The sequence below is a fragment of the Puntigrus tetrazona genome, chromosome 14 (genome assembly GCF_018831695.1).
Source record: "Puntigrus tetrazona isolate hp1 chromosome 14, ASM1883169v1, whole genome shotgun sequence".
Classification (NCBI taxonomy): domain Eukaryota; kingdom Metazoa; phylum Chordata; class Actinopteri; order Cypriniformes; family Cyprinidae; genus Puntigrus; species Puntigrus tetrazona.
The window spans coordinates 24,030,124-24,049,950 of NC_056712.1; the positions used below are offsets into that span (position 1 = coordinate 24,030,124).

The following is a 19,827-nucleotide window of genomic DNA, read 5'->3' on the forward strand; positions in this document are numbered from 1 at the left end:
GCATATAAATGGCCCCCAGCCACTCAGCATTCTCTTCCATTCCACTGCTTCAATTCAACACCAACCACACCAACCAACTGCTAACTATTGAGAGTACCGAGTTTACTGCGCTTTTTCAAGGTGTGGGCATGCAAAGGACTTACTGGACGTTCCAAACTAACTGATTCATGTGTTGAGATCGGCCTGGGTGAAAAAGCTAGCTTGTCGGCCATTGACTTGAAGTGATTTCTTTTTACATTCTCTGCCCAGGTAACTGCCCTTGTTATCTGATAACGGGCGGATACAGAGCGAGGTAGCGTAAGAGAGGTAAATTACAGTACTGTTTTATAGTTTAATGACATTTTATGTTATTTTATAACAGTAAACCATGCGTCCCTGCCGCAGAAGAAGGCTGAGTCAGGAATGATCTGAATCGTTCCTCAGCATAACGCAGATAAGTTGCCTTTGTAAGTCTCGCAGATAAGTCTCATTTCTAAATTCTGTCTCGTCTCTCTTCCCATGTGCACTAGTTTCTCAATAAATTGATTGTCCCTTCCTCCAAAAAACTGCATCACCTACTTTGACTGACCTTTTACCGCTGTGAACCGTCTTGAAGACCTTTGAATTGGATGTGTAGGCATTTTTTGGTGATACTACCAGATTACTAAAATGTTTTGGGTCTATGCGATTTTTATTATTATTATTATTATTTTTTTGGAATGATACTGAAATAAGTGTCATTTGGTCACCGGAGCTGCGTTTTTTGAGCGATAATAAAATATAAAAAAAAATAATAATAATTCAAGCGTTTACCAGCCACATAATAAAATATTAATATAAAATTACTATGTTAAAATTGTGCTGCTTAACATCTTTGTACCGTTATACCGTTTTAAAATATACCCATTTTGCACCATTATAAATGAAACGTTATATATCAATTTAATGCATGCTTGCTCAAATTTTTCTTTTATGAAATCTTACGGGTCCCAAACGTCTGTATGGTAGCGTTGGCTTATATTATGTAGAAATGTGCAAATATATTGCTTCTTTCATATAAATTTAATAAGCTGAATGATTAAACTTAAATGAATCTTTAGCCTAAAAACGCAGTTTAATTACCTTCTTGGATCATGGAGTAGATAAAGTCAAGTTAGTATGTAGTGCCCCCTTGAGGACAGTGCAGCAGTTTTAATCACAAGTCGTGTAAGACTCCATGTGATGCCCAAAAACAGCACAATTTGATTTGTCTGCTACTGTAAAAGTAAGAATATCCCTTGTCATTTTCAATATTCGTACGTTACATTGATTTAAGACCATACTTTGATCATACTGCTTTTGCAAACCTTTTGTAAAAGCAGCAATCCATGTGAGGCTGGTGTTAAGTGTAGACATTTCACCTCAACCAATACTACAAACACACTGCAGAACACAAGCAAGACTTGACAATCATGCTTTATTCTGGTTGATTTCTTTAAAAAAAGAATCAAATAAACAGCTCTCCTCTTTGAACAGAGATCACTGAAGCAATACGCCTTCATCAATCAAAACCAAGAACTTTCTTCATGTCTCGCTGTATTTCCATAAGTAGTGAAACTAAACTCTATCTTTACATCTCTGTCTCTTCATTTAAATATTTATTGGTTTCAGTTCAAACAAAACTTTATTGATTGTCAACACAAAATCTAGCTTAGCACCAGTACAATAAAACTGTACTTTAGCTTGTTAAAATACTGTTCGCAGTGTGGGAAAACAAAACAACCTCAGGATAAAGGGATCATTATTTGTACATCGTCAAATAAAGCACCAACCATACAAAGCAATTTTCATATATCATTTGTCTGATACACACAAAAAAGGTCAAATATATTAATGACTATTAAATTAAGCACGAACAACAGTGTAAATAAAACACACCACGCGCCACAAAGCACGCTGGAATCTGGTACACCAAGAAAACCTCGGAGACAGCCCCTTCCGTGAGCACTGGAAAGCAGTTCAAGACGGAATCTAGAAAAAACGGTTCTAGAAAATCCTTAAAAAAACAAAAACAAAAAAAAAACACTCCACGGGCTCTTTTTTGTTTCTTTTGTTTACCGCTTAACTGGCTGATATCGGCGAATACCTGCTGATATCTTAAAATAATTCAACCAGTGGATAAAACCAATAGCTCATCAACCAAAACAAAAAACAAAAACGAAGCAAAGTCAGATGTCACAGGAACACATCCTGTGCCTGCTACGATACAAATGAAATAAAGGGAAGGTGTAATGTTTCTGGCAGAGCTGCAGTGGTGCTGAGGTAAGGAGGGCCGGGGTGAGGAACATATGCTGTAGGTTAGGGGGCTTCTGGGAGCCGAGAGAGGCTCGATGGTTTACACAGGAACCATCTGGCCCAAAGGCATTCCTGCCGCTGTTAGCTTGACGTAAGCCTCTTAGCTACACACATTTAGTTTACCAAGATAAAAAAAGACTTGGATTACCACTCCTTCTAAAGGACCGTCAATAACGAACGAACATAAAATGTTAATGATAAGTTACAACCAGATGCGTTCACCCTGATGTCAAGATATACATATATATTTACTTATACATATAGGTTTATTTAAAAAAAAAAAAATATTCAAGAGTGGAAAAACAAAACCCTACAGAAGGAACCTGAAAGTTGCTTCCCGGTGGAGTCTGTCTCCAGCCTCGGATGAGGGCATGGCAAAGTCGCTCCCTAGGGCCCCTTTCATTACTCGGGGGGTCTGTGAGAAGAGTGTCTGTGAGGAAATAGGACCTTTCTGGCTGATTCTGAACATACAAAGTGCTGGTACTGGTAACAGGCCATCGGACCCGCGCATGACTGCGGACGGCAGCTGACGATCCCAGAAGATACAGGGCAGGAGTTGCTATCGACTGCAGGGTCTGGCGTTGGGCCCCGACCTGTCGTCCTCGTCTTCTGGGAGGAGCTGTATGGAGGAGCCTAGCAGTCCCTGTAGCTCTGGTACGCATCGCACGAGCTCCACCGTCTCCTCCCCGTCTTCGTCGTCCGGCTGGAGCTCGTCCGGAGCGATGCACGTTTGACTGACAGAGACCTGCTTCCACAGCTCTGTCTGAGCGATGCTCACCACCTCCAACTGAGGGTACCGAGCCCGGAAAATACGCGCTGACATCTTTAGCCGCTTCAGAACGTCTGCCAGCAAGAACCAGTTACAAAACCTGTGGAGAGGAAACAATTTGTGGCGTTTAGTCAGGAGTCACAGTGCCTGCATTTTAAAGCGTGTCTGCCGTCACTTACCCCTGCGTTAGTGATACTTGGACATGGTAGCAGGGTAGGAGGGGTTCGGAGGAGAACTCAAACAGAAGACAGTCTGTGTCGGTGTCTTTCTCCTTCACCTGCTCATTCAAGTTGTCCACGTTGTCTTCCTCGGGCTGAGACAATAGGAAGTCCCAGCAAGGTTCCTGTTCGGTCTCTGTATACGTTTAAAACAAACGAAGACAAAAGCAAATATCAAACAGTATGTTTACAGTGCTTCTGCTACCCTCTAGTGGGCAGCTTAGTCAACTAATAGTTGGATCACTTTCAGCTTAGCGGACGCTTGGACATCAATTGATCTTACTTGTTATGCCACCGTCATTTAGAGATTTGAAAGAAAGACGATTTAAAAAAATGAAATACAGCAGGGTCCAAAAGTTTAATAACATATTGAATATCTAGGATTATTATCTAATCTAAACGTGTGGATAAAACAGTTTTAGGATTTGCTTTCTTAAAAAACACGACGGTAAGTTAACTATAAGATGCGTGTATATTCTGACCTATTTTCAGGTCACTAATAAAAAAAAAGCCTGTTTTGAACAGACTGAATAGAAAACGGTCAGATGCTCATGCTTCCGCTGAAGAAAGATCTCTCAATGTGAGATTTCTCAAACCATGCTGGAGAACATGATCATCAGGTTCCTTAAAAACACTTGATAAAAATGTAAAATACAAGCATTTTCAATCCCAATACATCGCCGTTCAAAATATGAGGTCAATAAGATTTATTTCTGAAGTCTCTTTACTTAATACAGTAATAATATTGACATTTTAAATATAAACTGAATACTATATTATTTTATATGAAAAAAAAAAATCTTTATTTTGGTGGAAACTTTTTCATAATTATTTGACATTGCATTATTTCAGTCTTTTGATGTTCAAAAAAAACACCATTTGCTGTATTTGAAACAGTTTTTTATCATAACCTGAGTCACTTTTGATCACTTTAATGTACTGCTGCTCATAAAAAAAAAAAAAAACTTTTCTGAACCCAATTTCTTGAACAACAGTCTAAGCAACTTTAATTTTCTTACCAAATACAGAGCTGCTGTAGAAATCCCAATGTAGTTTAGGATCTTGGTCTGTTCTTCCTTCTAAATCAGTGAAGTACTCTGTGGATAAAAACAAAGACAGTTTTAATCCAAGTAGTGCAGTTTGAACTTGGTGACCACTCTGCAAATAAACAGTACATTTAACAAAAAGATATTAAAAAAACGTAGTCATTTTACCTTTGAGGAAAGTTTTCATGCCAGGACTCTGGGCTAGTTTAACTGCGGTCTGACCAGAGTAGGTTGCCAGTGTGGGATCGGCCCCGTGATTTAATAGCATCCAGACAGCAGCCAGATTATCAGCTGCTACTGCATCATGAATTGGGCTGTAAAGTTAGTAACACGAGTTAGTATCCTAAAAATTCTCTATCTACAATTCTGTTCATTGTCACTGCAGATGGACTGCAATGAAAAGACAAAAGTTCTTACAGGAAATGGTAGGAGGAAGAATAATTTTTATGGTAATTGGACGAAGTTTGTTGGACACAATGTAGCTGTGGGTGGACATACATAATCTTATTTTGTACAGATTCTGATACTTAAAATACATCTTCCAAATCTAATGTGGCCCCAATAGCTACCTACCATAAAACTGTGTCATTATACAATTAAAAAAGCAGTAGCCCAAAGCTTTCTATGGGGATGAACAGAAATTGGTGCCTTTTAGTTTAAATGAATTTTTCAAGTAACAAATGAAGCATTTATTCTGTCTGTATCATATCCTTAAAGTAACCCGCTGCTCACCGTGTTCCATCCTGTGCACTGCAGTTCACATCTGCACCATGCTTCAGCAGCACCTGTACAATGTGCGTCCAGCCACGTGCACAGGCCTCATGCAGTGCCGTGTAACCCGCATTGTCACGGCGGTTCACTTCTCGCACATCCTTTTCCAAGCAATATAAAACCACATCCTGAAAATAAACATTTATATATGTATCATGAACAACAGTAAGCTATACCAGCATCAACAGATGTTTATGCAACACAAAAAAGGCGATTATAATGATCAAAATATACTAAAAATGACCAAAATATTAAATTAAAATCCCACTGTAAATAATTAACAATTACAATTATTTACAAAAAATTGTAAACGTTTCACTTGAACTTTCTTAATTATGACTTTAACATTTTTATATTTAAACATGTTGAAATAACTTAATTAAACTTCAATGTTCAAGGACTATAAATATGAACAAATTTAGCAATTAACATTACAATGTCAGCTACCATCCAAAAGGGTTATGAGTGCTTTACCTGGTAACCTAATCTAGCAGCTCTCTGTAACAGCGTCTCTCCTGCATTCTTATTGACAATCAGTCGGCGGACTTCTGGAGGCACTGGACGGCTTGGAGTAGTTTCAGGGATTCCTGATTTCCCAGCTGTTCCTTTTTTACCAGACAGTGGTGAGTTTAACTGCTTGGGAGAAGCATAAGGAGGAGTTGGGGTTTTCTTGGCGGCTGGACCATCCTCATCCAAAATGAGGGGTCCTGTGCGTTTACCCAAGCTGCCTTTCTTAGTCTTGAGCTGAAACAAAGACATAAAGACAAAGAGAGTCATGCATGAAGGATGTGACATTCAGGGGAGGGCAACTGTTTCATGGTCCCGCCTAATAAAAACAGCTGTTGCAAGAAATCCCTTTACAGTGACTCAAAATGCCACTAGGGGGCAGTACAAGACTAACTGAAAAGATATATACCTTTGCGAGGGAATAATCCCTTGAAATCTCAATTTGCAGTTCAAGTGCTCTAGTTTCAAAATTCTTGAAAGTTTGAAAAGATGCTTCAGCTAACCTTTTTCTGGTCGTCAGTATCACACAAGTGTTTACTTTTGAACTTCCTCTTCCCTGAGGGCTTGTCATTAGGCTGTGTGGCGGGTGGACCCTCTTGAGGTCGGACCAAGCCCGAACGTGTGAACAGGGTCCGCCTAGGGCTGATGCCTGGACTGGGCACATCGCCGGTCAGTGTGGCACTGAGACAAGGGTACACACCCATCTTCTCATCTGCAATGGCATAGACTGACATTTCAACACCAACATTCTTGTTACATCATTCCTAACAAGTAACTTCTGCTAAATAAGACAAGCATACCGAAGCCCTATTCAGTCAAAACCATTTTTCTTCCCTGAGGAGGTCAGGAAAATGTTTGACCTTCAGACCTTTGGGTAAAACCCCATCCAGACACTAGACACTCCTATCTTAGCAAAAAAAAATAAATAAATAAAAAACTACACCGATTCCATTTTCAGTATCCTCTATTAATAGTGGTAACTAAAATGATTTTTTGGAAGTTTAAACTGTGCTAGATATTGCTCCCCTACGGGAAATTCATTCACCATTTATTTTAATTATGTTCCCCTTAACTGTAGCACACAGACTAAATATCAAGACAAGAAAAGGCAAAGACAAAATGACGTTCTCAGCAAAATGTTCATCAAGCATCAGACATCTTTACTCACTAGTGGCCTCACCATCTTCCACGCCCAGCTTCTCCTCCTCTCCATCTGCCACCTTATCTTTCTCTGTGATGTATTCCCCGTTCTGATATTTACGATTCTTGCAGCGTTTCCTTTTCTTTATTGAAGAGGTGTCTCCACCCTCAGTGGGCCTGTCCTTGTCCGCATCCACCTCCTCAGGCAGAGGATTGATTCGAGGCCTGCCGCGCGGCCGGCGGACTGGTACAGGGGGCGGTGGGGTAGGGGGTGGTGTAGAGGGGGGATCGAGAGGGGGAGGAGTAGGTGGAGTAGCAAAGCTCCAGTCTCGGAGCAACGCTTCATCAGTCCGTCTGCGCCCTCGTCTCAGCCGCGGAGAGGCCTCCTCCTGGGAGTCTGATTCCTTACTAGGCCAGCCCGGACTGCTGAGAGAGCTTGAATCTCTGTCAACCTGAGGACTTCTGCATGGACTGTTCTCTGAATCTGTGACTGGTGACAGAATTCAGAATTATCCATGAGAAATGCTGATATTTGAAAAAACGCTCCATTGTCTTACATATAACACAAAAGCAAAAACATCTCATCCAAACATGCCATATCGGTCATTATTTATCGTTTTGTTGCTTCAAACCTGTATTGTGGTGAAATAATTGACAAAGGTCTTTTCCATACAAGTCTGCACTGGCTGTTAAGATCTACAAATTATGAAATAATCGCACCAAAGCTGTACATTAGCTGTTTGCTATTTTTCAAAATTACACTAGCTATGTTTCCACCTATTTTTATGCACATTTTAGAACATTGCATAAACAACTGATAAATTGGAAATGCCAAGATGTGCGTAATGCAAACAGCAAAAACTTATGCACACAACTGAGTAGGGCAAACTTGTATCTGATAAAAAAAAAAAAAAAAAAAAAAAAAAACGCATAAACTGTGATGCAAACACATTTACTGAATAAATTCCATCTTGCGCATGAAAAAGTTATTTGACTTCGCACAATGGGACGGGATAACATGACTAACCAGCGGACTGATCTCACCGAACAGCGTCAGACATGTTGTTTTGGTTGTTCTGAAATGCGTTAGCAAAATCTGTCAAAGTATTTTTAAATGATTGTCTTAAACCACTGTATTCCCAAACCAAACCAAAAGTAATGACTGCATTTATTGAGGTGTCTGAGGTGTAAGTAATTCAGTATATATGAAAATAAGTATTAATTGTCTTCTCCTACTTTTCTAATAGATGTATAGTGTCAGTTTATCAGAAAGTGTTTAGTTTTAGGTCGTTTTTTTAATGTTTCTGAAATAAGATTCACCATGGCTACATTTAAATATGCATATTGTGAAATATTATTACAAATTATTATTATAATATATTATTACAATTTAATATATACAATTTATATATAAAATCATACACACTTACTCACATATTTTAATCCAAGATATTCCTGTAACGGCAAAACAGAATTTTCAGCATTACTTTATTAAAGATTTCGTTCCCTCGACTCGTAGAATGGAAACAGTGCTTTATGCGTGAATGTTTTAGGCAACATTCCAATTTTGACAATGAGTTAAAATTCAAATCTTTTGTAGGAAACATGGCTACTGAGTTAGCGAGCTGAACTTGAGAACCAGATCAGTGCACGTTTGAGCTTCAAGAATCAAACTGACTCTTCTTTTTTTAACCAGGGTCACTTCGACCCATTTCGACTTTAAGTAAAAGACCTGCATAAAAACAATTTTCTTTAATACAGAAGATAGGTATGGAACGACATGTGAGCGAGTAAAGGACTCATGTGGACCTATTACTTTAACTATGAGCTGGATCAGTACCTATTTTGTTTGAGTCGTAGTGCTCCATATCGGCTGGACAGTTCTTCCCTTTGCGTGACTTTCCTCCTACTTTAGGGGCTGGGCTTGATCCATCTTTCAGCACAGTTTTTTCCACTCCAGGCAATCCATCTTTCTTCTGATGAAGTACAATAAAATGTGTTGAGCAAATTTAAAATAGAACGTTTTGTTTTTCAATAACAAATGCATATTTGTCATTTAGATTCATGGCTATTTAGGCAAAGCAAAAATTTCATAGGAAAATCTAATTGTCCATCACTAGGAAAATCTAATAAAGTTTATCACTAGCTCATACTGGTAATGCCATCATCTCTCACCAAGCGTTTTCACTGGGCTTAGACTCACGCAGCTCATTTGCACAGCAGAGCGCACGTCACTAGGCTACTCCCACAATAAACGCATGTGAACTATTTTAATTTCCCTCTAGAATTTCTCCAAAAATGTTCCATTGTGTAGCTCAAATGTAGAAGTCAAAACAAAGTAGAACCACAAGACTGAAGCATTATATTTACATTAAATTTGCAGTTATTACCGTATACCACCAACAGGAATTACACTGGAAACCCATAAACAGAATAACTCCACAAGCACTTAAAAACAGAATCATTTAAACTCTCGTAATCAACAAAAGAAACACTTTTTTAAAGGATCATGGGCGTAAAGATTTGGCCAGATTTCTCTGCTTTACAAAGTTATCTTGACATTAGGCTGCATGAAGGCTGAGTATGGTTCAATCGTGAACCATTTACCATTTTACCATTTGCACTTTTTCTACCAAGTACTAAAACAGAAAATAAAAACAAAGTAAATAAATCTTTCAATTATTCAGTTGACTAACTTGTTCAAACATAATAATCTTTTCTTTGTTTGATTTCCTGCAGAAATGACTATATTTGTCGTATTTCTTTGTGATCACTCATGCTGTGCTAGAGGATTTTGGTCATACCCCCACCCTTAGACTGAATTAAGCAAAATTTTAAATGTAATCAATCATGTCTTATGCTATTGATGCAGATCTATTACAAAGACTACAATAAAAATGAACCACTAAAATGTTAAACAAAGCTTACCTTTTTACGGGAGGGGCCCTGCTTGATTGATAGACCGTCTTTATCTTTTTGCTTCTTAGTTACGGACTTTTTTTGCACTTCAGAAGATGTTTTCTCCTTGAAAGGCTTTTTCAGGTTCTTCTGTTTGGTGGCAGAAACTTTTCCTTTGGAAGGTGTCTCTTCTTTGGCTCCGTTCATTTTTCCCTCTCCTTCTGTGGTCTGGCTCTGAAGGAGGGATAAGGCAATCCCTTCTACCTTGACATGAGAAGAAAGCTTCCTCTCTGATGCCTTCTCCTCTTTTGCGGTCTCAACCTCTAACTGTTGAGCCAATTTCCTCTCCTTCCATTCTCCTTTAACACTGGGAGCACTTTTTTTACTAGGGGTACTAGATTTCATTTTTTGTCTACCATCGGATGCTTGATTTTCTGTCTGTTTTGCCTGTTTCTCTCGTCCCTTATCCTTGGGCACAGGAACAGTTGTGCTCTCCGGTCTGCTTAGAGCTGCTATGGCATCCGTTTGTGGAGAGGTTCTGTCTGACTTGATGACCTGTCCTTCTATGGCCCTGAAAGGGGGAGAACCGGCAGTAAGGGTCTGCTGCAATGTGGACTCCTGACACTTGTTCTGCACATTGGCTACCTCAGGCCTTTTGGATCCCACAGCAGAGAGATTACAGTAGTTCTCACCAGTAAGCGCAGTGGTCTCAAGAGTTTTCTGCTTCACTATTGACTCCAGGTTAGACAGAGGGGATTTGGCCTTCTCCCACTTTTCATCCTCTACTTTAGTTGAGCTTAAGTGAGAGTTATGGAACAGGGCTCTCTCACAACTGAGGGTGCTCTTCGCCTTTGGGGCTTGAGTCAGACTTGGTCTCTTCTGCAGGGGTGTTCCTTGGGAAAGAACACAAGGTGGCTGCCACAAGGATTTGACTGGAGGTGTAAACAGGGTGCCTCCCTTTCCACCAACAGATTTCTGGTGGGGCTGTGAATTTGCTGTAGCACATAATTGGGTGGATAAAAAACCTTGTTGAGTACCTGTCGAGAGCTTTCCACCTTTATTATGCTGGGCACCTTTAACAGCAAATGGCGCTTTCCTTTCTCTACAGACTGGCTGCTCTCCTTGGTCAATGATGGAGATGGTTTCCTGTTTGGCAAATGTCTGTAGATCTTCAACAAAAGCAGCACTTTTTCCATCTTTACTACGTAAAGTAGATGCTAGGATGGGACTTGCTACTCCTACATATGTACCAGGGAGATTATTCAAGGAACCAGGAGATGAGCCTTTGGCCCAGGATGAGTTGGGTTCCAAAGCATGATGATTAGTCAGTTTTGAAGATGATTTCTGAGTTGCACCATTTCTTTGGGTGTCATATGTACTGGATGATCCAAAGGAAGAAGAATGAACCTTTTTTGGACCAGCAATATTTTTCTGATGAGACTCAGCAGAATGTTCAGTGGCCACCAATGGGCTGTTCTGAGCATCTTTAATGCTTTTTTGTCGCTTGGACTTTGCAGACAGATCAAGGGGCACGTCCCTTGACTCAACAGGGCAGGAAACATTGTGCTCCTCTGGAGTGGACAAAGTTTTTGGTTTCAGATACGCCAACGAGGTTTTTTCAGTTCCTCGGTACGTCGAACCTTTTTCTACAAGACTAAGCAGCCGACTTTGAGTGGTGATATTTGCCAGAGCCGGGCTGCAGCAGATGGCAGCAGTGGGAGAAATAGTGTAACGGGTTGGTGGAGCTGAGCCCTGCGTGGCTTGCTGTACTGGAAGGGCTAGAGCTGGGGCTGCTACAGAAGACATTGTGGCTTTATGCTCAGCTCCACCTTGAAAGCCCTTGGACAAAGAGTCACACCTTACTTTGGATCCTGAAGACTGAGGCTTTTTCTCAGCACCAGGACCTCTCCCCACGGAAAAGTGATACGGGTATGTTTTGAGCATAGGTGTCGCACTCGAACAAGAGCTTTGTGCTGTGCAGTCCTTTTGAAACTGGCTAGCAGTGGCTTCTCTCAGTGCTGCAATTTGACCTAACCCTGGTGGCAATGTGATCTTACAGAGAGGAGAAGAAAAATTGGAGGGGGGAAGAAAAGCAACAGGCTGGCCGGGCTTAAACAGCGTGGAGCACTGAAACCCCAAAGGAACGCTTATCACAGGCTGGGTTGGTGCTGGTGCGTTAGTCTTCTTGTTTAGGTTTATACTAGAATGAACGGAGTTCACAGGGTCCTCTGCAGTGACCTTTTTACCACAAGGCCACTGGTGAGTGGAGTAGATGCCAGCACCGTCAATCTTGCTTTTGGAAACTTCAGTCCGATCAGGCAACGGTGTGCTCATGGGATCAGTGCTGAACACATTGCTGTGAGGTTGGGAAGGGGGAACTGGGGGACAATGATTTGAATTGCTGGCTTCTGAGCAGACGTCGGGCGTTTTGCAGTCTGTGGTTGCCCTCAGCTTGTTCTGCTGACTCTGAGGTATGTCACCTCTAAGTTCAAGAGGCAGTGTCTGCTGTGGATTCCCCACCATGCTCTCAGACACCTGGGTAGGGGCACTGCTCTCTCTGCTCACCGTCCCTCCATCCCCTACATTCATTGGTGAGGGATCCACCTGATCAGAAAAACAGGGAGTTAAGTTTGACTTAGGGCAAAAGCTAAAAAGATCATGAAAGAGCTCAGAGGTGGGACTAGAACAAAGAATGTTACCTGCATAGGCGTTTTCTCAACACATTACTCAGTGTGTGTGGACTAGTGACTTTTTATGATATTCTCCTCTGGGTAGTGTACAGATCTGTAGTAGAAATAGATAATTGTCAACTTAAAAATTGCACTGAACATACAGAATTATTTCAAGCAAAAAAAAAAACAAAAACAAAAAAACTCAAAAACCTTCTAACAGTAAAAACGTCAAATATTAAAATTCTTTTGAATGTTAAAAAGCTTTAAATCTTTCATTAAACAGAACAATATATACCTAATCCATGATTTAGATTTCTCACTCATTTGCATTTAGGCCTAATTCCTTATTCTTTAATATACTAATAATTTAATACAGAACTAAAAATGTTGTGTACTTCAGCCAAGGTCAACTCAAGACCTCATTAACTAAATCAAATGTAAAATATAGATTGCCATCTACATTACACACTGCAAAGGGGCATCTGAACTAAGAGGCAACTGAAATCTTGTTAGCGCATTCATTAAAATTGGTTATGCATTTACCTGTCATTCTTACAACTGATCCTTATTACTAGTGCAGAACTACATGTATCATGCACAAGAGCTTTCAAAATTATTTTGAGTGATATGAAATATTTCTAGTCATCAACTTAGTTATTTCAAAATCCCTCCCATTTTTCAGAAAAAAAAATCTCAACTCAAAATGACAAAAAATTATTACTGCTAGAATTTAAACAAAAGACGGACATGAATGAGCTTTAATTAAGACCGGTGAGAACATTTCCATGTTTTATGTCTCTATCCCTGTAATCTGACAAAACTGACACTCTAACCATAAGGCCACAACATCACTTCTTTTGCTACAGTCAGTGATATGAGACAGGTTGGAAACTTCCTGTGAGTAACAGAGGTTTCCTTAGTCAAGATGTCACAATTTCCTTCAGACCACAGCTCGAGTAGGAATAGATATTAGCCTTACAGAGTTCCGATTTAAATAACAGATTTTAAAAGAATACATTGATCTCCTGCTCCATATTCCAGCGATTTACATTTTTAATGATACGTTTGCAAAAGCATGCTGTCATCTTCTGCTAGAGAAGACTAAAATGTGAAAAAGCTGAGTTTGACCCGTGACTCTCTCTGAGTTCATAAGTCAATTTGAAGTATGTAAAGGAGTGCCTAAACACAAAAAACTCACTTAAACTGATATAAACAAAAACCTCAGCTTCCCCAGCTGAAGGGACAGTTTTTACTGCAACAACACACTCTGAACTCACACTGCATGTGACAAGGGGTAGTCAAAGTCTGCTTACTCAACCCCCCTTATTTAAGAAGCAGAGCACCCAATACTGATCAGTTTCATAGACCTCACACGGTGCAATGGAGGGGAATGGTCAAGCGCATGAGAGGCCGCAGATGCCAAAGGTTGAGAATAAAGGATGCAAGACCATGCAAAAGTTGGTGCTGATTTTTACTGCATCATTACCTCAGTGGGACAAACTGCAGTAGATCAAGACAACATCAACAGAGCAGCAAAAAAACAGAGCAACCATTAATATGATGCTGGGTCTAACGTAGACGCTTTACTCTACTGACATTAGATAAAGGCAAAGCATCTCATGTCCACAGTCACAGAGCGTGCATTACTAAAATGTTTGCTTATAATGAGGTGGTCAAGCTGTGATATAATCTAATTCCAGTAGCGCTGTGTGTCGGGCCTTGCAAAACTCCTATCAGAGACCAACAGATCAAATCAATATACAGGGTTTCCACACTTTTTGACAAATTAATTTCCATGACCTTTACAGTCATGCTGAATAAGGATTTAAATAAAGATTGTGGTAGTAGATTTCTATTTCTATGTCGGATAATAGCTTTTCAAATTAATAGATTTAAACGATCAGAATTTTGTACAATATAGTTTTACTACATATAGGCAATGTGCTATGAAAACGTAAACTCACTATGTCCAAATCTCTTTTACTCTTTTTAATGGCTTTGCCATATAGCTGGAAATATCAATTACTCCTTGGCATTTTCTGGATTTTCACGTCGGTTGAAACACTGAACACAGAATCAAACCAAACGATCTGAACCGAAATGTTGCACACTGTTGCTTTCGAGTCGAAATCACACCCGTGTCTCTCAAGGTTATGTTCTCAATCACGTCGTTTTTTTAAAATTAAGGAGACCAGATAACACTTCAGAAAAATCAAACTGCACGCACGACCATCACAATTAGCTCAATCTAATTACCCAAGTCTCAAACGCAAACAACATAAACATCGTCAACTCTTGTTTCGCATCAGAATGCAGGTGAGCGCAGCAGCTCCACGTTGTCGACACAGGTGACAGCTGTCTTAAAATAATAACCGCTTATGTTTCTGGCTTCAAATAAGATTCGACCGATGTCGGTTCGCTTAAAGTCCCCGTCTAGCATAACCGAACCGTGTAGGCCTTCAGCGAAAGTCTGATGATTGGAAAGTTTACGATGTGTTATACCCGTGATTATAGCTGCTGCTAAAGATAGAAGCGATCGTTTTCGTGCACATTTCTCATCTTCAGGCATCTCAATTATTGAAAACGCAGGATCAGTGGGAGCGGGAGCCCGTGTTTTTCTTCAGCCCTCGTTCTTCTGAATGGGGTTACCAGCGCAATGATAAACGGAGACGAGGAAATAGGCATCGTCTCTCCCCTGTAGACCGGAGCTCAGCACACTCGCGGTCTCCAGGTCAGTCTGCCGGAGCTCCGCAGCCCGGAGCTCATAAATGCACAAAGGAGGATGATGCAGAAAAGCAGTCGATGACCAGCCGATGTCACGTATCCACAGCAAGCTTAATATCAGGACAGAGCATCGTCCTAAAACAGAGCAAATGTTTGTTTCTCTGACCGACCAACCCGCTCGCTCGTTCTAGCCGGAGCTACTAAAAAACCGTATCACACAATACAAGAGACTCTCAGGTGACACGAAACGCCTGCTGAAATGGGAGTCAGTGATAAATATCGCCGATGTTCACCCACAAAAACAACAAAATGTAGGTCCCGCGATCGGGGATTAGCCGAAACAGACGCTTTCTCTCGCAGAAAGAACCTAAAGCCTTACACGGTCCGTGTGGCCACGATGTAGCCAAACTAACCGACGCGTTTACCGAATCCTGTCAAACTATGAAGTGACCGTTGGTTTTTCGCGAAGCGCGAGCCGAGCTATGACGTCTGAATTAGAACTCGAGACAAAATACACGGCCAGAGAAATGTCACGCGCACATTTAGGTTGGATGATATCTCGCTCGCTAGGAAACATCGTACTTTGACTGTCTCTCTCTCCACGCTGCCCTCGAAGAGTGTTTGGAAACTAATAGGGTCGCCGAGTTTCCCGTACGCTCCTTATTATTGTCGTCACTTGTGCTGCGTGACACGCGGGGAGAGCGTTATTTCGTACGGAGCAAGGTGTACGAAACTGAAGGAGCGATTTTCAGATCCCTGCGCAGCGAAGTCTCCCCTCTAACAACTCGGTCTGCATTACTCTGCCACCGTACGACACGAAATGTTTCCATAGCGGAGCAGCTCCAACAACCCAAGTGTTATGACATGCCACAGCCCCAGAACCGACTCCTTCGTCTATGCAACCCCGAATAATTCCAAAAGGCAATTAGCGAGCCAAATAACGATGTCAGATTGTACAAACGTGCACCAACCCGTTTGACCGACATTTGGAAGATGTTCGCGCATCAAGATAACGGCTTTAATCCGGTCTTCCGTTCTTGTCGCTCGCAGTTCACTAATCTCGACGATTTTCGGTTCTGAAAGTCCGGGGGGGTTCGTACCGTATCTCTCTGTCTCTGGTCTGGTGGGAGAGAGAGAGGGGCAGATGGAGCCGAGCTCGTGTGGGAGTTGTAGTGCTCCGACATCCACGCCCTGACCGCGTTCGCCCTGAGAAGGGAGGAGCGAGGACTGCAGGTCCCAGCATGCATCGCGAGAATCCAGCCGCTCAGGGGGAAAGGGGATCGCAACGGTGCGCTAAACTGCAAACCCTACCCGAGTAACAAAGTGAAAATACACCCCCTATCTCAATTAAACCGTCGCTCTCGGACCCAGCACGCGAGGGTCGCCGAGCAGCACGTGCGCGTTTGTATTATCTCGCTTTCAAATTCGCACACGTGGGCCGGCACAAAAAAAGAGTTGAGACAAACATCGCAGCGGAATTAATAAAAACCCTGCTCGGTCTCGAACTGTTTCGATAGAGCCACGAGACTGATGACCGCTACAGGACGGCCGAAGATCGATCGTCAATAGTGGTTGCACATGAAGGTCCTCGCTAAAGGTGCACGCACTAATGGGTCGAGATGTTTATATTTCCAACCTAAATTAAGCAGATTCTCAATATGAGAAGACCCGACCTCTTTGTTAAAACATGCTGCATAACACAAGAAGATCTTTAACGCATGAGTTAGATTTAAACAACATCACAGAGCCAGATCTGCTTCAGGTGAACGGAAACGAGGTTTTGGGATCCTCAGGTGGATTTACCCTTTTTAACTTCTCAAAGCCCACCACAGACCTTCAACTTTTTGTTTTTTTTTTTTTTTGCCAGGTGACAACTAGCATCAGCTGTTGCAAAATATCTCTGGAGCTTCAACAGTGTTGGATTGTTACTAGGTTACTTCTCGGATGATGTTGAGCAAAATGTTATTGTTATTTTTCTTGAAACATCTGTGAATCCATTGAGCAACTAGCAGTCTCTCTGGTTTGAAGGCTAAACCATGTCACTTATTATAAGAACAAAGAGTGAAAAGTTTTATTTGATTATTTCATGGAAAAAAAAGACCGGAGACAATGCTAGAACCACTTTGACATGTCATAGAAATAAGTTCATTAGATTTGGTTGAGCTCATTAAAATGGCATGGCTTTCAATACATTTTTGACATTCGAATAGGATTAAGATTTATTTATTATTAATATGCTAATAAATCATGCCCCCAAAACAAGAAAACCGATCCGAAAGGTTTTCCTTTTAAGTAAAAACGCAAGACTCGGTAAGGATATAACTAGCTAAATAATACAAACGGCATTCCCTTGTGGATCTATAAAGTCTGTTCTTGTCATTTTTCAAAATTAGGTCAATTTAAGATATTTTTTTGCCTGTCACGGTTATCTCAAAATAATCAGTCACTTTTTCAGCAGCACGCACAAACGATCCGGGGGTTATCAAGAAAAGACAATGAGCATGATGATAGCTAAATGAGGTCCATCAGCTGTCCAAGTAGCCATTCGCTGCTTTCTTTGATCTTGGATTTAACAAGCAACCCTTAGTTTTCAGCCTCAGACACTCTGCATCGTAAGATACGCGGTGTGATTCAACCTGCGAGCCAAACACTCTTTTTCTGCTTTATTTAAAACTGCCATATTGCTTATTCACAATATATATATATATATATATATATATATATATATATATATATATATATATATATATATAAATTATAAACTGGCATCATGCAAACCTGCAAAACCAGAAATATGACTAGCCTATATTCAACAATTTGATTTTATATTCCACCAAACAAAATAATAACACATTTCCAATAGGTTGAAGCTTCTTTCAGAGCACCACAGTCAGATGATGAAACTGACTTACAACATTCATCACTTGTGGTACAACTTTTTTTTTTCTAGTTTAAGTCTGGTCTCGTCTGTAAATCACAATGAGCATACCGTTCAGAAACCAACGTATTGCAATGAACATCTCAAGACGTCACTGTCAAATGTCCCCGTCTCGGTCGTTTCTTCAGATGAAGTCTTACCGAGCGGCACAAGATCACAGATCGACTCGCAAAGTTACCTCAAGCTGCCATTTGAATGCATGTGGCACCGGAGATTCGCCAGACCATGACACTCTGATTGAAAGACCGCGTGTGTAATACAGCCTATAATCCGGGGAAGTTCTGTCCAATTAGGGGACGCTACATACGTTTGGTGATCAGCAAGAATAAATACACATATATTCCGAGAATGCAGCGAATGACACTGCATAACCATCGGGCAATAATGCAATATCACACAAATTTCCCGTATTGCTCCTCCTGAAACACATCTACGCAAACAGATGTGAATTTTAACATTTTGAGCCGATGACCTATTTTTGTCATAACTGCTCCGATGCAAACTGACCCCATAGACTGCGCTGAGAGCATCACGTCTTCTTAAGGCTCTAACGCTGATGTCGCCGTGAAAACACGGGGTATTAATTGCGACTGCAACATTTGAATGAGGCAATTACATCGGACAGGCGCAGTCACCGCGACGAGGACTAATTGCGTTATTAAAAGCTAAAATATCGTAAACAAGACGAACGTGCCACACATGCTCCTCTGCACGTGAATGCATCACATCTATCCATCCAACGATCTACCTATCTGAACGGAAGATGACACATTACCGCGTAACATTAAAGAAAGGCCTATTGAGAGACACCGAAAAGTTTTACTTGATTAGTCTCAATTTCTAGCCAACCATTAGCCGCTTTAAACAGGCCCGACGTGACTGCGAACGAGCGTCGTCGCTTGGGCAACATTTACAACTTAGTTTCAAAACACAATTTAAAAAGAACTCGCACGGGAAATGACAACAGAAAGGCCGTGCAACAGTGCAAACCGGGATGCCTGACCGGTAAATGCTCCACTGCACGACTGAGGTAAATGTCGCAAGGGTGGGAGAGAGAGAGAGAGAGAGAGAGAGAGAGAGAGAGAGAGAGAGAGAGAGAGAGCACATGAAGTGGGCAGGTTGAGGGGATGCAAAAGAGATCCAAACTTATTGCACCGCGAATTAACGCGCATTCGCGCGATGCATCACTTTTCGTAGGCCTTAACGCACATTACATCGGCTGTTGTGATCGCGGACGGTCAGTTTAGGACGCAATATTATCCGTATATTTTCAAATGTTGCCGCATGTTGTCTTTGCGCTGTATGAATCCATCCAACCGTTTCGGATAGTTAGATCTCGCCGTGACAGGACGTTAGGACTTTGATGCACTCATATACAAGTGCAAAGTTTAGAGAGTTGACTGTCGCCCTCCATTGCGTTGTGCAATGCCCCCTTTAATGCCCCCTCGCTCGCCAGTATAGCGCCTTTGTTATTAATCGCATGGAATCGCGCCGCCTTACCTTAACGGCCCCAAACTGTTTCCCTATGCCTTGACGTATTCATCCGAACGCACGGGGAAGTGCCTGCGCCTGTTGTTTTCGTCACGGTCCGATAGTATGATTCAGTGGAGGATTTAACACTGTGAATTTTGGGTTTCTCCCCGCGATCTTCCCTCATCGCCGCAGCAGCTGGAGAGGAAAATCGCGCACGCTGGGTCCTAAAGCCGGCTTCTTTCCCACAGGTGACCAGGCTCCGTGGCCGCGTGCACTGGTTAGGAGCCACGCTTCCTCCGGAGTCCTGTCTGGTCAGAGCTCCCGCAGACAGGTAAACAAACTCAGCTGTGAGCTTGGA

The 19,827-nt window shown here is 41.5% G+C and overlaps 1 protein-coding gene across 6 annotated transcripts; it reads right to left on the bottom strand.

Moving 5' to 3' along the window:
* Positions 1–1,416: 1,416 nt before the first annotated feature.
* Positions 1,417–19,746, bottom strand: bcorl1 (BCL6 corepressor-like 1). 6 transcript variants are annotated; one of them, XM_043257844.1, is made up of 12 exons: positions 19,497–19,746; positions 12,362–12,446; positions 9,693–12,266; positions 8,605–8,740; positions 6,793–7,254; positions 6,128–6,336; positions 5,592–5,861; positions 5,079–5,245; positions 4,515–4,660; positions 4,320–4,397; positions 3,262–3,436; positions 1,417–3,182 (listed from the first exon to the last, which is right to left on the bottom strand). In XM_043257844.1, the coding sequence occupies exons 2-12, from the start codon at positions 12,365–12,367 to the stop codon at positions 2,873–2,875; spliced, it is 4,533 nt and encodes a 1,510-aa protein (XP_043113779.1). In that variant the 5' UTR covers positions 12,368–12,446; positions 19,497–19,746; the 3' UTR covers positions 1,417–2,872. The 6 variants fall into 6 exon arrangements, with proteins under 6 accessions (XP_043113779.1, XP_043113780.1, XP_043113778.1 ...); XM_043257845.1 differs by lacking the exon at positions 19,497–19,746 and adding an exon at positions 16,159–16,189; XM_043257843.1 differs by lacking the exon at positions 19,497–19,746 and adding an exon at positions 16,030–16,168.
* Positions 19,747–19,827: the final 81 nt, after the last annotated feature.

What these genes read in the sequence shown, in the direction of transcription:
- bcorl1 (XM_043257844.1), bottom strand. An exon ending in AGTGCACAGGATGGAACACG is followed by an intron (nt 4,661 to 5,078) that starts GTGAGCAGCGGG and finishes CTAACTTTACAG; the next exon opens with CCCAATTCATGATGCAGTAG. An exon ending in CTACAGCAGCTCTGTATTTG is followed by an intron (nt 3,437 to 4,319) that starts GTAAGAAAATTA and finishes AAACGTATACAG; the next exon opens with AGACCGAACAGGAACCTTGC.